The sequence below is a fragment of the Xenopus laevis genome, chromosome 5S, assembly GCF_017654675.1.
Source record: "Xenopus laevis strain J_2021 chromosome 5S, Xenopus_laevis_v10.1, whole genome shotgun sequence".
Lineage (NCBI taxonomy): Eukaryota > Metazoa > Chordata > Amphibia > Anura > Pipidae > Xenopus > Xenopus laevis.
Window position 1 is genome coordinate 92291507 of NC_054380.1, and position 21608 is coordinate 92313114.

A 21608-nucleotide genomic window follows, 5' to 3' on the forward strand; every position below is an offset into this window, starting at 1 on the left:
GTTATCCAGAATACTCAGGACCAAGGGTTTTCAAAATAAGGGATCTTTCTGTAATTTGAATCCCAATAATTTAAATCTGATAAAAAATCATGTGAACATTAAGTAAACCCAATTTTTTTACCACCATTAAGGATTATTTATGTTTTAGTTCAAGGATCAAGTACAAAGTACAAGATACTGTTCTATTATTACATAAAAAAAGGATATCATTTTAAAAATTTGAATTATTTATTTAAAATGGAGTCTATGGGAGATGGTCTTCCCCTAATTCTGAGTTTAAAGGGTTTCCGGATAAGGTATCCCATACCTGTGTATGATTAATGGTTGCTACCTTTTCTGCAAAAAAATGGAGCTTTCTTATATTTTTAGCTTTCTGTTTCATGTTAATAACTCTGTCACCAAGCATTATTTTTTACCAGAAGCTGGAAAAATACCAGCCAAATATGATTTCATATTATAAATCCTACTTTAGTGCATTTAGTTAAATCGTGCTTATTAAAAAAACTTTTAGGCCGTTTAAGCTCATTTAAAAAAATTAGAGAGTGAGTAAAGACAGCAAGTAAACAGTCTATTAATTCTGGATTTTACACAAATTAAAACATGACCTAATTATGGGAATTTAGACAAATTATGATTCATTTGTAAAGAAAATAGGTATAATATGGAGCTATAACTGCAAAGGATAAGGTTTTGTGTACATACATTTTTTTGCTGCATATTCTAGATTAAGGCACCTTCCAAGAAAATAATGATAGGATGCCATTTCCAGTTCCGATATTTGAACAAGGCTGGACAGTTTTACATTCCGGGGTATCTGCTGGCCACATCTTGAACACCAGTTCTCCATTAGTAGACGAGCACAAGACAGTCCTCTCTGTCCTAAGCACACTGTTATTTCCAAGCCAAGTACTTATCCTTCTTAAGAATAATGAAGGATGTTTTCCCAGCACACAGCTCACACATGCAATTGGCTAAAACCTTATAGGCTTACAGACTGAAATATTCTGTTTACATGCCATTAGTGAACTAGGCAAGGGGATGAAACTGGCACATTCTGCTTTACAAATGCATAGATTCTTCTTTTCTATCCTGCTGTTTAAAAACCATATTGAAATACAATTCACATATCAACAATCTATTATTTTAACAGGAATTTTCAGTTTCGTAAGATAAAAGCAAACTTTTATACAATATCTTTCACACAGTTTTAGGGCGTTATATATTAAAGTTACAAATTTTGCTGGTCAGAATTTTAAGAGAAAAAACGATTCATTTATTTAATAAACCCTGATGCTGCTAAACGTCCGAATAAAAAAGCACTCCATCTCAACCTAACAAATTCATGTACAGGTCAATGGCAGGTGTCCTGTTTACAATTGGAAGATATTCTGATCTGCGTTGGGTTTCGCACAATAATCCGAATAATTCACGGATTGCAATAAATTTTTTTGGCCATCAAATCTGAAAAAAAATCATACAATTTCGATGTTTTTACGAGTTTAATGAGTCTGTTTCCGATATTTTCAAGTTCATTTATTATTAAATATGGTAAAAATGTGCATGGGAGTTTGGTGGTTTTAAGAAAATAGTGAGAAATTTTGGGATTTTAGTAACCAACCCCCTTAAAGTGGACCTGTCACCCAGACACAAAAATCGGTACAATAAAAGTCCTTTTCAAATTAAACATGAAATCCAATTTCTATTTTTTAATAAAGCATTCATAGCTGTTGTAAACTCATTTAAAAATCTCAGCTGTCAATCAAATTTTGTCTGCCACTCCTCTATGCCTGTGTCATAGAGGCGGGGCAGACAATTACTTTCACTTTCCATTCAGCACTTCCTAGATGTCACTGCTCTCCCCATATTCCCCCGCTCTCTTTACCATTTAATTGTGTAGCCAGGGCATGGGGATGGACATCAGGTCCCCCATTCTGGTGCACAAACAAGATTCTGAGATGATGCAAGGCTTGTCTTAATAACAGTGTCCACAAAATGGCTGCTGCCTGCTTGCTATCATTTTGAATTCCCAGACTGAAGGAAACAAGATTTATATTGTGTAAATAAAGTTCATTTTGCTTGACTAATGTGATAAAATAGGATTTTGAATATTTTTTTTGGGTGATGGGTCCCCTTTAATGTTACTAATTTTAATATTTTATGATTTACTGTATATTCTTTTCCATACTCTGTTCCTTTCTACTCTTATTTTAAGGTGAATTCCCCTCCAGTGTCAGACTGGGCCAGCAGGGCACCAGGAAAAACCTGGTGGGCCTGACCCTCATGGGCCCCCATCGGCCTGGTCCCGCTCCCACACCTCTGATCAGGCACGAAACGGCTTGCACTGCAGCGGATGGGGGGTGCAGGTGTTTGGAGGTCGAGAGGGGGCCCCGGTGACTGCCAGAAGATTCTTGGTGTTGCATCCCCAGTGGGCCCTCGATGCTCCAGTCTGACCCTGTTACCCTCCATGTCCCTTTTGTTACTAGAAGGGTAATTGAAATATGAACTGCAGCCCTATGGTGGTGCCTGAAAGTTTTGAAATTGAAAGAATTTAAAATTTCTGCATGACTGTGACCTAAGTATGAGGGGAGGCCTTGCCGTATTTAAAGAATAGAAATCTGGCTTTTCACTATCAAAGTCTGATAATAACCAGACAGGTTTGGGAATCGAGTCATGGCTCCTACAGGAGATTTCTGAGGAACAATTATTGAAACTTAAACAGTATGGAAAAGGTTTCAAAATCATTTTTAACGAGTTTGCACTCTGGCAAATCGTATACAAATGGAGGCAATTCAACACTACTGTTACCCACCCCAGGAAATGTCAACTAACAAAGATCACACCAAGAGCAAGGCATATAACATTCCAGGAGATATCAATGAATTAAGGTCTCATTTGCTTTGGCCTAAATAAGGTAGTGCATGATTGGAAGCCCTCAAACATTACTGAGCTGAAGAATATGTACATTTGTCTCAATAAATAAATCAACAAGCATTATGTTTTGTTCTCATGGTTTCTCATTATTTAGTTTTATCACTTGCATTTAGTTCATATTTTAGCATGAATATTAAAAATGCAAGATGGTTCAGAAATTTTCAAGCACTACTGAATGTAATTCAAGTTATGGGGAGGTGTCTGACAGTCATATTCCACAAGTAAATGTTTTTAGAATCCTGCGAGTTAAAAGCTGGGAGCTGTATGTTAAAAGCATTTACAAACATGTTGCTTAAAAGTTATGCTAGAAAGATATTGTTTCCGGCTAATAAAGCTCTGTGTTTCAATCAGTCCACAGGGCCTTTGTTGTACAGAGGTTAATAAGCTTTTGAGTATTTACATCTTTCATTAGCAGTTCCATATTCAAACCTTCTATTGACACTTCCCTGTTATACAATGGAGAATACAAAGTACTTATTAGTACTTGTGATTAGGAGCAGAAAAGGCTGCATAAGAAATATAGTTAAATTGCTTTATTTCTTTTTTTGCAGTGCTTAGCACCTGCAAATAAAATATTTTCTGGAAGCTGAAGTCTGAATTAATATAAGAAAGGCATAAAAAGAAGTATAGGTCTGTAGAGACATGCAAATGACATTTGATCCTCGTTATCTAGTACTGAAATATATCTATTCTAAACATCTTAGCTGTTATGCAAACATGGGCCCTGCAACGGCTTTTAATTATAGGAAACTATTTTAGAGCTTCTAAAGTTTTGTCACTTTTGATCAAACGAGGTTGAAACAATTAAACAAGCAATTGTGACCCAAGTGTTTTCATGTGAATACCGGAAACACTGTGAACTGGCTTGTATGAATATTACAAAACCAGCTTCTGTATTTAAAAATGTGCAAGCAGTCACGCCCTATGGTAGATGACCTTGAGAGGGATATCTCAGCTGAGGAGGTAGAGAGCGCCATTGCGGATATGCCAGTGGGACGCTCCCCGGGTCCGGATGGCCTTCCCGCCGAGTGGTACAAGGCTCATACTAAAATCCTAACTCCCAGACTCACCACGTTGTTTAATGCTATCTCCCACACCAAGGCTCTTCCAGAGTCATGTTATATGGCCCATATAGTCCTGATACCGAAAGAGGGGAAACCGCCAGAATGCTGTGAATCTTATCGTCCCATCTCCTTGCTTAATTGTGATGCCAAAATATTTGCGAAGGTCCTAGCCAATAGGGTGAAAACAGTAACTGCTGATTTAGTACACCCGGACCAAACCGGTTTCATGCCAAACAAGGCTACTGATATTAATATTCGTAGGTTGTATAACAACCTGGCTTTAGACCACTTGAACAAGGGCAGCAGGATAGTTGTGTCTGTTGACACGGCAAAGGCATTTGACACTATATCATGGGACTATTTATGGGAGGTTTTGACTAAGTTTGGTTTTGGCCAACGCTTCTTGGACTGGGTCCGGGCACTGTACTTAAAACCTAAGGCTAGGGTGCTAGTGAATGGTTTGCTGTCAGATGTGGTGCAGCTGGGGAGAGGGACAAGGCAGGGGTGCCCCCTCTCCCCACTACTGTTTGCCCTAGCCATAGAGCCTTTGGCGACGAGAATTAGGGATTCCCCAGATGTGGAAGGTCTGAAAATTGGCAGGATTGAGGAGAAATTATCGTTATATGCCGATGATATGCTTCTCTATCTGGCTAACCCCTGCAGGGCCTTGAATAGGGCTTTGGAGAGCATTGAGGAGTTTGGGGTATTTTCAGGACTACGAATTAATCAGTCAAAGTCAGTTATTTTCCCTATTGATCCACTACCCCCTGGGACGCCGGAGAGACTAGGTCAACTGAAGGTGGTACGCTCATTTAAATATTTAGGGATAGTAATACAGGCAGACTTTAAAAAATTTGAGGAGCACAACTTTACCCCGGTGGTGAAATCTTTGATTGCAAAAACAGAGGTCTGGCAGACTTTACCTCTTTCACTCCCCGGCAGGATTAACTTATTTAAAATGTTTTTTCTCCCCAAGTTTTTATATTTATTTCACAATTCCCCGATAATGCCCCGGAATCAGTGGTTTAAGTATCTTGACTCCATTCTACGTAAGTTTCTCTGGGCGGGGGAACATCCACGGATGGGCTTTCGTACCCTACAGGCGCCCGTATCTGGTGGCGGCCTAGCTTTACCCAATCTTAGATCTTATTTTCTAGGGAGCCAACTTACCTATGCGCATTGGTGGACTACTCCTCAGCCTGACAATCCTTCCACTATGCTTGAGGCAGTGACAATGGTTTCATTAGAAGCTCTAGCTAAGTTACTGTATAGGGGGTCCCCCTCGCAGTGCTCCGTTACTACACCTATGGCCACTGTAGTGGGAGTGTTCCGAAAAGCACTGACGATCGCCCAAAAGGCAAGGCCTGTGTGGTCCTGTTGGACGCCTCTTTGGGGGAACAGAGATCTCCCACACCTACGGGATCTGCCGGATATCAGTTGCTGGGCCCGTCGGGGGGTTAAAACCTTAAACGATATTGTGGTAAATGGGGAACTGCAGCAGTTCCAGAGCCTTCGGGACACCTACCACTTGCCACATTCCATGTTTTTTCGATACCTTCAGCTCAGGCATGCCTTTACCACCCAATTCCCTAATAGACCCATTGCACTGGTGGAGACTACTTTAGAGGTATATCTGAGGAAGGAGGACCTACGGAAACCTACTTCCTGGTTTTATGTTATATTAGAACAGGCTGGCCCGGATCCTCTCGCAAAGATTAGGGATAAATGGGCTGGGGATATTCCAGGCCTGGAGGAGGGGATGTGGACTGATGCACTGAAGCAGATCCCAGATATCACCATATCAGTTAGGGACAGGTATATCCAAACCAAGTTTTTAAACAGAGTATACCTTACACCGAGTAGACTAGCGAAAATATATCCTATGGTCTCGGACCAATGCAATAAATGCAGTCAGGAGGTTGGCACTGTTATGCATGTATTCTGGGATTGCCCGAGGATTCAGGAGTTCTGGGAAGGAGTTCTGCAGCACATTTCTCTAGTCTTGGATGTCCCGAGTTTTAGGACCCCCTTAGTCTGTCTCCTGGGCGTTATGGATGATCTGGGTTTGAAATCTGTAGTCAAACTATGCTACCTACAGCTTTTATTTTATGCAAAAAAATCTATCCTCCTACACTGGAAATCGGTGGACCCCCCGACCGTTACCTTCTGGAGGAGCCAGGTTAATAATATCCTCCCTTACCAGAAACTGGTTTATGTTGCAAGGGGTTGCCCCAAGAAGTTCGAGGGCATTTGGGGAGCTTGGTTGGAGTACGAGGGGACACACTAGGATTGTATTGATTTTGCGATGGTGTTCTGACTGCTGGTTCTGCTTTCGATATGTATGTCTTCTTATTATTTTCATGTCTGTGTATGTATGTTTTGTTTTGAAAATGCAAAAATAAAAACTTTAAAAAAAAAAAAAAATGTGCAAGCAGAAAGGAAAGGCAATAAAAGTATGCCACTGTAGAGGAATTCATATACTTTGAGGTTTCTACAAGTATGTTTTCTACATTATACTGGGATGTTGCATATATTCTGTTTAGTTTGGTTATTATTTCAATAACTTGTTGACTTGCTAGAAATATAGAATTGCCCATAATGTTTCTTAACTGATTTCTTGCTATAGCTAGGGGTAATAGAGCTGCAGCCCTTAAACCAGGCAGAAAATGTTCTTATCCAGAGCAAGTTGTACCTGTGCTCTTCTGAGCCCATTTGTCACTTAAAAGCATAAATCTTTAAAAAATAAGATTCTGCTTTTACTTTAATTAGACCTGAAGCAAGAGATTCACATGGTGACTTCCCGGTATATTAATTACTGCATCTACAATCACGTCCCAGTCTATATTTAATATACATGGAATTGTCACAGGCTGCCAATCATTCAGAAACCAACCAAATGCATTTGATTACAGCAATTACCATGTGCAGTGCTAGCTAGAGAATTGACTGAATTCTGTTGGAAGCCATTGTATTACAAAGAACCACTAATTACTTTCTATTGTTAAAATGTGAAACTACAAAGGCAATCATCTTGTGAAATGTGGGAAATATGCATTTGCCATTTTTAAAGTTGTAATATGAGCTTCGCTCAGAACCCCCTAGAGGCTAAAATAGAGCTAGAGCACTGAATACTTCTTCTGTTCTTTTCCATGGATTTCTAAGTGAAATGAGTTCAGTAAAATGTTTAATCAGAAGGCTTTACTGATATAAGACTTATACTGTACCTCCCTTTTCGAGGGCAATGAATATTAAACCTACAAAAGGCCAGCCCATGACCACCTGCTTATCCCTGGATAAAAAGAACTCTGCACACTAATATGTGACATATGCTCTGACCTCTACATCAATGGCAGTGACAACTTTAAGATGGTGACTGAAAAGATCAGTCAGGCAAAACTTTAATAGTTATATTCAAAAAGCCTCCATACCTTTCTGAAAAATAAATAATGTTGATAGGGTTTGAGCAAATGTGAGCACACTGGATGCAATTCTCCTTTACACATGACCTATCCTGTAAATTCTAATGCAGAGTTACTTAGTTATTTATTTTGCTGAGCTAAATATGGAAAAACAAAAACTGTTTTATTATTACAGATCAAAAGGAAACTTAAAAGTTTGGATTATTTGGATAAAACGGAGTCTATGGGAAAGGGGCTTTCCGTAACTCAGAACTTTCTAGATAATGGTTTTCCGGATAAAGGAACCCATACCTGTATATATATATATATATATATATATATATATATATATATATATATATATATATATATATATATATATATATATATATATATATATACAGTAGAACCCCCAGAAAAAAAAAAAAACTTTGTAAAATCAGGGAAATGTATTATACTTTATATATTGGTTAGACCAACAGGCCAAAAGGTGTAAAAAAAAGTCAGAGTATGTAAACTTGAGATGTCACTGTACTTGTATTGTTCTACTCAAAGTACGTCTTTGATGATTGTATGACAGCAGATACAATAACAACATTTCTAGAATCAGACAGTTGCAATTGTTTTTATCTGACTTGTATTGAAAAACTTTAACAAATCACTTTTTCAGTTTTGTTAAATTTAGCAATTGTGCATTCAAAATTGCAGAAATATGAGATTTTTTAAGTCTGCCCCTTGCAGAGTTTGGACATGAAAGTTTTTTATGCTTTTCTCAGATAGTAGTAGTATCACAAGGTGATATATTGACAAAGAAGGAACTAAAGCCCCAATTTCCATGCCTTGGCCCCCATGAAAAAAATATTTTCAGGCCCCTTCCTCCCCCCTCACTTGTAAGTAGCCAACCACAAGCATTCCAGATAATAGACCCTGCATATTTAGGGGCAGATTTATCAAGGGTCAAAGTGAACTTTGAGGGAATTTTCGAAATTCGAAATTCAAGGAAATTTTTGGATACTTCGACCATCGAATAGGATACTACGACTTCGAATTTACTTCAAATTCGATTCAAAGTAAAAATAGTTCGAATAAAAAAAAAAAAAGTCTCTTTAAAAAAACTTTGACTTCAATACATCACCAAATTAAACCTGCCGAAGTGCTATGTTAGCCTATGGGGACCTTCTACAGCATTTTTCTGAGATTTTGAAGTCGAAGTAAAAATCGTTCGATCGTTTGATTTTACTTCGGTCGTTCGATGAAAAAAAATTTAAATTTGATATTCGAATTCAAAGTATTTTAATTTGATGGCCGAATGAAAAATACTTCGAAATTCAACCCTTGATAAATCTGCCCCTTAATAAAAATGTTCTATTGAAATTAAAGTATTACCAGGCAATGTATCAATATACATAATTCAATAAAGCTGATGATATAACTTTTTGGTCATATGCTCTTGCTGAAATGCAGCTCCCAGCATCCACTAATACTGAGCCTGGAAGATTTAGTTTCATTAAAGCTGTTGAAAATATGCACAACCTGATTTAGTACAAAGTGTTCATGTTTTCTGAAATACAGGAATATATAAATGATGACAACTGAATTTAGCCAGGTAGCAGTAGAAAATCTAATCTTGCTGTCAATGTGACTCTAGAGTACATTCATCCTATTGTGCATCAGAGGCACTGCCATCAATTATAAGTCAGTATAATGATCCGTAGAAGGTCATTGCTTTTGAAATTTAGTGTACCCTTCCTGTAGATTTCTGTGTTGCTATATGACCAACATATCGATAAATTACCTTCGGAGGAAACTTCGGGCGACTTAGTGCTATGCTGATCATTGCACCAGTGATTTCAATTATTTCAAATGGAGAGGCATTTTCGGGAGATTTGTCACTCATAAATAGTCGCAGGTGATAAATCTCCCCGTCTGCTACTGCCCTAGGGGTATAAAGCATACCACACAGCAAATTTGTACAAATGGGGAATTTAGATGATATAGCAAAGTGCTGATCAAGTCAGTGATTGTTTTTTAATGGAAAAAGGAGTAGGTCATGTTCTGACTGCTGTATAATTAGTCTGGATCTAGGCAAATCCTTAGCAGGTTTATCTCAGTACTGCCAGAGGATTAGCTCCAGAGGAAAACAGTTTTGCATTAGATTGAATACATGCAAGCAAATACTGTGTAGGTTGATGAAAAGTCAAGTCTTTTAGTTGAACTGCATGACCTAGTATTTACCAGCTGCTGTCCTGTTGATGACTAATCACTCTTACGAGATTATGCCCATTATGTTTTTCAGGCTATAGCAAATTTGTTATAGCAAATAAAAGACTCTAGATTGCATGAGAAAATACAGAAGCATAATTAAGGCTCCCACAGACCCAACATTGCAGAGGGCCCAGGGTCCTGATAATAGCCCCCCAATAGTAAGGAAAACCAAAGGATTACATGACATCAGCCCCATATATTTAATCACCCATATATATAATTCCATATATATAAAACACCTTATCTGAAACAAAGCACGTTCAATGAAAACAGCTGCACATAGTGACATCATCAAGTGATTATGCACAACGTGATGACATCACTACGAGCGGATAGAAGAATGCACTATTCTCGGACAATCAAATGAGGCATATATTGTTTTTATATGATTTATATATAGGTGAGCAGATGTCATGAAGTACTGTGGGTAGCCTGGGTTTTCATTTTATTGTGGGAAGTGCCTCTGCTGGCCGCCCCCCCGAAAGTTCCTCTGCAAGAGGGCCCTGAATATATAGTCCCTCTATTCCACTATATTGCCATAGTTTTCAACTGCTGCAAGTCATACAAATGTAATCCTATAGCAGTAAAATACTTTATTTGGATACATGGAGAACTATAAGTGAAAAAAATCAAATAATAAAAATCAAAGATTAGACAATTAAGAGTTGAGCATGCAGGGAACCCTGTATTTAAATGGTATCTGCCTAAAGAAGAACCTTTAATCACTGCTAAAGGGGATGTCCACATGTGCTGTCTCTTACATGATGGGTACAATTTACACTCTCCACTCCCTAATGGAGCTGCAAACAGCTGTTTCTGACAGTGCTGGGTGCAAAGATGGTATTTTATGCCATGCAAGCACACTTTGCACACTGACCACCTCCCCTGTAAATGAGCATGGTATGTAGACATAATATCAGGCAACAATCATGAGTACTTATAGTCATATGAAAAAGTTTGGAAACCCCTCTTACCGTATATACTCGTGTATAAGCCGACCCGTGTATAAGCCGAGGTACCTAATTTACCTAAGAAAACTGGAAAAATGTATTGACTCGTGTATAAGCCTAGGGGCCCCATGTCAGATTTCAAAATGTGAATGTGTAATCTAAAACGATTTAAAAGAGTCAGAACTATTAGCTGGACAATTGCCACTTGTTTTCCCTGTGACCTCCCACCTGTCATGGCTGCTCAGAAGATCAATGAGGTGCTGCACCTAGGAAAGCAGAAAAAAGGTACCGTACGCTCCTTCCGCGGCCCCAACACACCTCCCTCTCCCATAGCGCAGGACTGTCTGTGACTGACTGGCACGATCATCATCAAGCAGATGACATCTGTTGAGTAGCAACAAGAATATGAAAGGGCAACCACTTGGAGCAAGTCAAAGGCATAAAAGAATGATGGATTTGGTTTAAAGCGTGTCTTAACTTAAATAGTTAAGTGCTCTTGCTGACCTCAATATATTTTATAGACTATATGATCTTGATAGTATGCTTTCATGAACAAGATTGAGTAATCATTTGTATGTATTCATCTTTTGTTGGTGCTTTAGAATGTACGGACAATACATAATCAGGTCTTCAAAATAAACATTTTTGGCTCCATCTAGTCAGTTGCAATGGAGTGCCTTTCCCTAGGTATTCATGTGAACTTGTAGTCAGACCATTGTTAGGCAAGGCTAAAACTGCGGTCTCAATATATAATAATTGAAAGAAATATTTTGACAAAAAAATAATAAAGCTATACTTACCCTTAACAACATTAGTGGAAGAGCTAAAACAGCTTAGTGCTGTTTGACTGGGGCTGAATAAACCAAAGCATTCTGAATCACTAAGGTCGCCGATCGCCGCCCGGAGCAGGTCCAGGAGCTCCGGGCGGCGCGTCCTTCCCTGCCGGCGTTCGCTCCCAAAATGCGGCGCCCATGGCCGCCACGTGGGTAGCGGCCGGCGCCGCTACCCACGTGGCGGCCATGGGCGCCGCCATTTTGGGAGCGAACGCCGGCAGGGAAGGACGCGCCGCCCGGAGCTCCTGGACCTGCTCCGGGCGGCGATCGTGACAGTCAGTCACAGACAGTCCTGCGCTATGGGAGAGGGAGGTGTGTTGGGGCCGCGGAAGGAGCGTTTCTGCGGCCGGTGAGGGATTTACGGTATGACCCGCGTATAAGCCGAGGTCGAGTTTTTCAGCACATTTTGGGTGCTGAAAAACTCGGCTTATACGCGAGTATATACGGTAATTCTTTGGTGTTTTTTTATCATTGGCTGAGCTTTCAAAGTTGCAACTTCCTTTTTAAAATGTAACATGCCTTATGGAAACAGTAGTATTTCAGCAGTGACATAAAGTTTATTGGATTAACAGAAAATACGTAATATGCATCATAACTAAATTAGACAGGTGCATAAATTTGGGCACCCCAACTGAGATATTACATCAATACTTAATTGAGCCTCCTTTTGCAAATTTTTCGTCCATACAAAATCTCTCCAGTTCAGTTAAATTTGATGGCTGCCGAGCATGGACACCCTGCTTCAAATCATCCCATAGATTTTCGATGATATTCAAGTCGGGGGACTGTGACGGCCATTCCAGAATATTGTACTTCTCCTTTGCATAAATGCCTTTGTAGATTTCGAAGTGTGTTTAGGGTCATTGTCTTGTTGGAATATCCAACCCCTGCGTAAATTCAACTTTGTGACTGATGCTTGAATTTTATCCAGAAGAATGTGTTGATATTGGGTTGAATTCATCCGACTCTCGACAAGGGCCCCAGTCTCTGAACTAGCCACACAGCCCCACAGCATGATGGAACCTCCACCAAATTTGACAGTAGGTAGCAGGTGTTTTTCTTGGAATGCGGTGTTCTTCTTCCGCCATGCAAAACACTTCTTGTTATGGCCAAATCACTAAATTTTTGTCTCATCAGTCCAAAGCACTTTGTTCAAAAATAACTGTGGTTTGTCTAAATGAGCTTTTGCATACAACAAGTGACTCTGTTTGTGGTGTGAGTGCAGAAAGGACTTCTTTCTCATCACCCTGCCATACAGATGTTCTTTGTGCAAATTGCACTGAATTGTAGAACAATGTACAGATACACCATCTGCAGCAAGATGTTCTTGCAGGTCTTTGGAGGTGATCTTTGGGTTGTCTGTAACCATTCTCACAATCATCCGCATATGCCGCTCCTGTATTTTTCTTGGCCTGCCAGATCTGGGTTTTACAGCATCTGTGCCTGTGGCCTTCCATGTCCTGATTACATGCCTTACAATCAAAACCTCTGAGATAGCTTTTTGTATCCTTCTCCTAAACCATGATAATGAATAATCTTTGTTTTCAGATCTTTTGAGAGTTGCTTTGAGGATCCCATGCTGTCACTCTTCAGAGGAGAGACAAATAAGAGCACAACTTGCAATTGACCACCTTAAATACCTCATGATTGGACACACCTGCCTATGAAGTTCAAGGCCGAACAAGCTAATCCAACCAATTTGATGTTGACAGTAATCAGTATTGAGCAGTTACATGTATTCATATTAGCAAAATTACAAATTTTTGCACAGCCAGTTTTTCACATTTGATTTAGTTTCATACAACTGAATACTGCTTCACTAAAATTCTTTATTCTGAAAACACCCCAGATGTTCCTGGGAAATGAAATACCACTGTTATCTTTTTTGTTGAAAGTGGAGTAAATTATTATGCAGGCCGAGAGGGATTCCCAAACTTTTTCAAATGACTGTATATTTTTTGAAGTTTTAGTAACCAAATGGATGTGCATGGTGAATAAACCTTTTAAATGTCATGCTAAATATGTTTATGCTGCATTCTGTGTGATTTCAATCAGGTAACCATGACAACTAATTATACACCTTTATGGTACAAGTTGATTTTTCCTCATTGTGTGAAGGGACATGTGGGCAGATGAATTCTAACATACAAACATTCTATCTATATATATATATATATATATATATATATATATATATACACAAATACAAAAGGTCCTCTGCTCTCAACCCATTATCAATATATTTAAGACAGAGACATATTGTGCATACTGCTACTGAAAAATGCCTTGCCCTTTAAACAAAACAGGGATTGTTTGTCCATATATTGCAATATATTTAAGCTGGCCAACTACGTCAAAGTCATCCCATATCTGGCCAGTCCTACGCTTAATTTTCATCTGATTCATTATGAATTCAATTGCTTCATTATACATTTTACAAAGGGACTAAGTTTTACCTGCAACTTACTTGCTGCTTTCAAAGTAAGACTCCCAAACTTGGCCGCCCTTTTATTAGACACCAGTGGGATCACCTGACTATAGGTGGGAAGGGTGGGAGCTACAACATGGAGCTGGTCACTGCTCCTGTATAACTAGAACAGACAAGGGAAAGTTGTGCTCACCACTAAGTTTTAAAACAGGGATTGTTGGTCCATATATTGCAATATATTTAAGCTGGCCAACTAAAAAAGTTTAATTAAGCAATTGAATTCATAATGAATCAGATGAAAATTAAGCGTAGGACTTGTCAGATATATGAACAAACAATACCTGTTTTGTTTAAAGGGTAAGGCATTTTTCAGTAGCAGTATGCACAAAATGTCTCTGTCTTAAATATATTGATAATGAGTGCAGAGGACTCTTGTATTTGACTATATGTATTTTGTGGTCACACCCTCATTGCACCCCCGCTTAATGGTTTTAAAAATTAGTGGTGAGCACAACTTTCCCTTGTTTGTATATATATATATATCAGAAATACAGGGAAAACCATCCCACATAAACTTTAATCAAATATTTCACAAATCCTTTTTCTTTTTCATAATGAAACAGTAGCTTGTACTTGATGGTAAATTAACTGCATGAATCCATATTAGTGGAAACACAATCCTGTTGGGCTTGTTTATTTTTAGTAAACTTTAAATATGGTGATCCCAATAGCATAGAAAACCTTTGGATTACCCCAGGTTCCAAGAATTCTCAATAAAAGGTCTCATTCCTGTACACATATAACATATTACACAATTTCAGCTCTGACTTTTAAAGGAGACATACAGGTATAGAATAAATGAAAAAATCCTAATTTTGTAGGCAATAATGAATAATATATGGTGCTGGTTTCACATTGGGCTAAACATTATACTTAAAACGGCCCCTTTATTGGAGCTCCCTATAGATGTTCTGTTTCATATGTGGGGTGGGCATGTCCTAACGGTCCCTGTCAAAAGCACAGTACGAGGGGACAGCCAATCACAGCCCTGCAGCCGCAAAAGCAAATGCTTCAGTTCCCTATCAGGTCAGCCTAGCTGCTATCCTACAGGGCAGTGTACCGCCCGCTCCACTGCACAGCCTGTGAAAGGAGGTTGGAGGAAGTGGAACAGATGGGCGGGACTAGTAGGGATTTTGAAGACATTTACAATAAATTAACCAGAAACACAACTTTTTAAAGTACATTCATTCTATATCTAAAACAGTTTAACGCACTGGTACATTCTTGTTTTTTGCATATTATGTCTCCATTAATTATTTGAATTGGTTCTTGAGTTTTACATGGGGAGCAAAGGGAATGTAACAAATGTTTCACATAGGACAAAAGACACAAAGGGAAATGCCTTTTCCCTAGCAAATAAAGAGGATGTACTATATGATATGCTTTGTCTTACATTTGTGTATACAGTAAGCATGATAGAAAAACTGTTAAATGAAACTTTCCAGTGAAACAATACACAGCCAACACAACAAATGAGAATGACTGCCATGCAGCCCCAGACTAATGACATGATGTTAATGTGGCATAGAGACATGAGTCTGCAGACACAGCATACTGGCCCTTTGTGGAGGGCTTTAGCTTGAATAGGGGCCCAACAGTTAGTAACAATGCTAGTACTACTAGCTACCAGCACTACAGAACACACTGAACTGAAAGACTTGTTTTGGGTGAAGCTATTATGACCCAGAACACTTTATTTCAGCATATTTTACCTAATTGTGCCCAGATTTATATAAAAAAAAACAAAGACCACTTTTATAATGACTAGCACATGGCAATTTATATTTATCACATTTTCTCTATATGCAAGTGTAAGAACCCACTGCAGGCTAAAAACGAAATATGGCAGAGCCTTTCAGAAACAGTCAATAAACTCCCTCACCTAAGAAGGGACCTAAAATCATTCCCGCACAGCAGCCCTCACTATCCTTTTCTATGTTCATAAACAGGATGCCTGCATGTTAATTCACAATAGCTTGTTCATGATAATTCTCAATACATTTCAGAGCATGTTTCATTCCAGTCAATGTGAAGTGGCATGCAGGGATTTCAGGCACAACTTACATGAGGCTATTTCATAGAGTGTACAATATACAGATCATTTGAGAGGCTTCACGAGAAAAACGTTATAGGTATATTCTGAACAAAGTTATTTATTTACTGTATATACCTTTATTATTAATTTTTCATGAGAATAATGGCACAAAGGTCTGTTTTAGAAGCTTGAAAGGGAAAGAAAGCTATTTCAACCAAATGCATCCATCCTGCCAATTAAAACTGCACTGTTATTTTACCCAAATGTGTTTTATTCTCTGATTGCTCTACTTGTTTTTTTCCATTGTAATTATGTTCTGCTGGGGTAATGAATGCACGCAGATCAATGGGAAAGCAAGGTATGGCAGTAATTTCTACTGGCATTTTTTGATAGAATAAAACACTAAAATGGTTAATATAGTAGTCCTAAATGCATTACATTGTTAAGTTGCTAAAAACACAGCGTTAAAGCAATACATTGCAAACACCGGAGAATTACACCAGTGCTTGTCAGGCAAAACCAATGACTATTCAATAACTAACAGATAAGCCCTGCTTAGTGTTACTAAACCTGGCATGCTGTCCAGTCTGCTCTGATGTAGCTGTGTCTCAAGCTCCCATTTTAGGCCTATTTTTAAACTCTGTCCAGTTACTGCTAAGATATTGGCGCCTATCAGGCTGTAACAGAATGCAAGCATGATACCATTTCCCATACTGAGATTACTACAGAACAGATCAGCAATATTATGGAATGTTTTATGACTTTCCTGACCATTTAATGCAAAAATGTCTGGTATTCAATAATGAAATATGTAATTTATATTGTATAATATGATAACCTTAAGGTCAAGCCAATGTGCATCTACAGGTTGTAATACAGCATGAGGAAACTCATTTTATCGTTCAGGAATGGGATGGTGTGGGGAGCTGTAGTTTGACATCATCGCAAGGGTCATAATGGTTGTATTTGTCTACACATCAGTTAGAAAGCAGAGGGTCACGACTGAGGGGGGTATTTACTAACACACTCGTCTTTTTCTCACTATGTAGTAAAAAAAAGCAAGGGGTTGATTTGAAGCCAAAAAAACTCTCCTTTTTTTCGGATTATCAAAAAAACCAGTGTAAACAGACAAAAATATTGAGAATCCTGAAGGTAAAAACATGTTCCAGACCATCTGCCATTAACTTCTACATGATTTTGACAGACTTTAGCTGGAGTGTTTTTAGATTGAAATTTTTAGCAGCTTTAGAGCATAAAAAATCTCTAAAAATTCATGGGTTTTTTCTCCTTTGGGGCTATACTGGAATAGTTTTTCATACCTCCCAACATTTGAAAAACAGAAAGATGGACAAAAAGTTGGGTCGGTGCTATGCGTGGCGATTTTTTGACCATGCCCATTTTATGGCCACAAAATTTGGCAGGGACAATGGAGAGGTATGTTTTTTTCTGGGTTTAACAGAATTTATTCCCATTTAAAAAAGGCAAATATGAATGAAGCATGTTCACAAACTATATATACCGGTACTTGTCTGATGCCAGTGTTCTGGCAAGCAATCTCATTGCCCTTATTTTTAAATGGTCTGTCCTGATTTTAGGGTTCTGCCTAATATTTGTTTGCTGCATTCAGAGGGGAACTTTAAAGGGGTGGTTAACCTTTAGTGTGTTATAGAATGGATAGTTCTAAGCAAACTTTCAACTGACCTTCATTTTTCCTTTTTTACAGTTTTTGAAATATTTGCCTTCTTCTTCTGATTCTTTATAGCTTTTAAATGGGAGTCACAGGCCCCATCCCGGGCAGAATTTGTGGAAAGGCCACTAAGACCCAGGTCTAGGGTCGCAGGATTTTAGGGGGCTGCATGCATGAGCGGATTATAATGAAGGCTTGGGGAGGCTTAGCCTTCCCATACCAGCAGGGTCAGGGTTCCAACACTGAAAATAGGGTATCTGTCTTAAATAAAAAGCTAACAAGAATCATAAGCCTGCAGCCGGAACGTCTGTACCTTATCTGAGCAAGAGTTAACGAGCAGTCCCACGGTTGTGTGTATTTTGGCTGGATGAAGCTGATTGGAGAGTGCTACTGTCAATCTCAAATAGTGGAGGGAGCAGGAGTAGGAGCAGAGAGAAAAAGGAGGAGGCGGGAACTCCAGGGAAATACAGTCAGATAATCGTGCCAGTGATGTGTCCAAGTTCAGACGATATGAGAAGTGAGTGTCAGTGCTGCTGCAGCCCACGTGTCTAATCACATATGTTTGATAATTAATATGAGCTGTTTGCTATACAATAGTGATGGGCGAAATTGGGGGGTTTGCAGCAAAAAATTTGCGAAACGGCGCCAGCGTCTTGTTTTTGATGCCGGTGTCTGTTTTTTTGATGCCGGTGAATTTTCGCAGCGGTTTCGCAAATTTATTCTGTGTGTATGGCAGAGTCTGTGGGCTGCCTAAGAATGTGTATATGTTGTGTTTGCCAAATATGTGTGTACATTTTCACTGCCTGCTCCATTATTACTGCATATGTGTGTATGCTCCTGCCTAAATAATCTTGGGTATACCTAATTATATCAGAATTTGTGTACCTGTGTTTTAATCTGTGTTTGTGTATGTTTATATCTATCCGAGTCCCTGATTTAGTGTAGTTAAGACTTGGGTTCTTTTACAACCTCTGAACCTCAGTTGATATTATTCTAATACAGGTATGGGATCCGTTATCCGGAAATGCGTAATCCAGAAAGCTCCGAATTATGGAAAAGCCATCTCCCATAGACTAGATTATAAACATATAATACAAATTTTTATAAATATTTTTCTTTTTCTCTCTAATAATAAAACAGTACCTTGTACTTGATCCCAACAAAGATATAATTAATCATTATTGGAAGCAAAGTCATCCTATTGGGTTTATTTAATGTTTATATGATTTTCTAGTAGACAAGGTATGAAGATCGAAATTACAGAGAGATTCATTATCCAGAATACCCCAGGTCCCGAGGATTCTGCATAACAGGTCCCATACCTGTATTTGGAAATACATTTTTTTTTTTACACATTTACATATAATTAATAAATGCATGTCATTTGCACTGCATTTATTCTGGGGTGCATAATGATGCATCAAGGTGACCCAGGCTTATTTATAAACATTGGGCACATGTGCACCTGGGCAGTAACCCATGGCAATGAAGTTTTCGTGTTGAACCTGAAGCTGGCTAAAAATTGCTAATCACAGATTGGTTGCTATGGGTTACACCCAGGTGCAAATTTGCCCTCTGTTCATGAATGACTCTTGTTTTATCTACTTTTTTGTGAGATTTGACTATGAAACAAGTAGTGAAAGGTATAGCATTGACTAGCCTTCCCAAACAAAAATATCACCCTCTGCCTATAGCTGCATGCTGTCCGACCCCACCCATATTGGTTCCGAAACACTTGGGAATACGCAGGACATTCCCGTGTGCCAATCCCCATTGCTCCGAAACTTTGTGTGAATAAAGGGGAGGGGACACGGCGGCGAACCATAGCAGGCCTAGGGGCGCCCGTTATGTAAATCCAGCCCTGACCCCATCTCAAATCAAACGCTCTGTAAGGCAACAAATTTATTGTTATAGCTTGTTTGTATCACTCATCTTTCTATTCAGTCATTCTTCTATTTATATTCCAGTCTCTTATTCAAATCATGGTTACTAGGGTAATTTGGACCCTAGCAACCAGATTGCTGAAATTGCAAACTGAAGATCTGCTGAATAAAAAGCTAAATAACTCAAAAGCAGCAAATAATAAAAGATGAAAACCAATTGCAAAATTGTCTCAGAATATCACATCATACTAAAAGTTAATTTAAAGGTGAAAACCCTTTTATTGTCTGTTATAGCATGGGGGTTAAATACGACATCATACATAAATAAAAGAATGGCTTTTCACTTTTGTCTGTCTAATCTTTTATATACAGAAACATTATAAACAGAAAATATAATTTTTTTGCATTGCAGGTGCAGTTCTAGGTCTGAGGATTGGGGTTTAAAGGGGTAGTTCCAACTAACTAAATATCCTGAAAAGTTGATATTTTTTATAATTTTTGCTTTATTTGTATGCCTCTTTCCAGCTGTCAGGTGGGTCTATGAGGCTACAATGTTTTTGTTATTCTCTATTACTTTTCTTTTCTATTCAGGCCCTTTCCTATTTATCTTCCAAACCATTCCCTGGTTGCTTATGAAATTGTAAACTGTTGAACAATTAATAAACACAAAATTGCAAATAGGAGGACTTCTAAACAATTTTTAAAACACACAAAAAGTAAAAAAAATCACTGTCTACATCATTACAGGTGATCAACCTTATTAATGAAATTATCCGTCTGCTCTTAAAAATTCTAAAGCATTTCGGGATATTGCTTTTACTGGCATAAAGTGTTCAACTAGGGAAAAACTAAATTAATAGATTTAGGGGTCCAGTGCAAAACTAATGTAAACAGCTTCAGCCTTGTTCCTTATATAAGGCAAAAGGTCAAAGCACACAGGTCACCACTTTTTAACAGTACAGTGTTTAGTAACATGCCTGCAATAAAAAGGGACACAGTCTTGCAGAGACTTCACAGTCCATATTTAACCTTGCAAACATTTCTTAATCAATATGTGTTAAATGTAACAAAGCTAATTATGCTTCAATGAACACGCTCACACTCATTTGTTCTGGCCTGCTGTGTGGTCAAGCAAAAGGCCCATCAATTCCTTTTAACAATCATAAACCCCATAGGGATTCAGAGGTGTAATCGCCTGAAGATGCAAGAACTTACATGCACCAAAATACACCCATTACCCGGCATATTGCAACATCATACCTTCCAATTTCAACATACAGTATGTGGTAAAGGTGATATTGCTTCCTTCGCCCCATTTCAGGCCAAGTGTCGATTCATCTCTCTACTATTACACCTCCTATAAATTGTATGTATGGATACACTATTCCATGGTCCATAGATAAATATTACAAGTTAAGCAGAATATTGCTACTTTAACCTGAATCTTTCACAAAGGATTCGGGGTTTGGACTGAATGCCATAATAGTGAATTTGGTGCATCCCTACTATTTTTACTATATGAAAAATACACCTCAGTGATGGCAGTTGTAACCTAGGTGGTCTGTCTGATTATTCTTTCTATTTCCAATTCAAGCCTAGTACATTTTAAAGGGTTGTTCCCACTTTTTTCAGTTCAGTTGGTTTCAGATTGTTCACCAGAAATTAAGACTTTTTTCAATTACTTTCTATTTTCTATTTGGGACGGTTTTTCTAATTGAAGGCTAAAGTTTCATTTTTCAAAAAAGGCAGCTGAATTGATACAATAGTTGCTTATATTCCACAGATACTGTTGAGAAATGTATCAACTAAAAATATCAACTACATGTAGCAAATTGTAATCATTCAGAATGTTCCTAGATCACTGAGCTGGCAGACAGAGACACTAGAGACAGGAACATTAAACTTTAAACTTAAATTTTGGAAAAACTGCAAAAAATAAAATATGGAAAGCAATTGAAAAAAATCTTTGTTTATGGTGAACAGTGTGAAACCAACTGAACTGAAAAAGGGTTTGAAGGTGAACAAACCATTAAATGTCACATATACTCTACCTTTAAAAACAAGGCAATGGAAT

The 21608-nt window shown here is 38.4% G+C and overlaps 1 protein-coding gene across 4 annotated transcripts in view; it reads right to left on the reverse strand.

The window, feature by feature from the left end:
• LOC108717446 (guanine nucleotide exchange factor DBS-like) overlaps positions 1–21608 on the reverse strand; it is a 186741-nt gene that overhangs the window by 162064 nt on the left and 3069 nt on the right. For 3 of the 4 annotated variants that reach the window (XM_041564799.1, XM_041564798.1, XM_041564796.1), the window contains exon 1: positions 703–1555. The exons of the other annotated variant lie outside the window; for it this stretch is intronic. In XM_041564799.1, the coding sequence (XP_041420733.1) occupies positions 703–847 (145 nt within the window). In that variant the 5' untranslated portion in view covers positions 848–1555. Of the gene's footprint in view, positions 1–702; positions 1556–21608 lie in introns of those variants that run through there. 4 annotated transcript variants of the gene reach the window in all.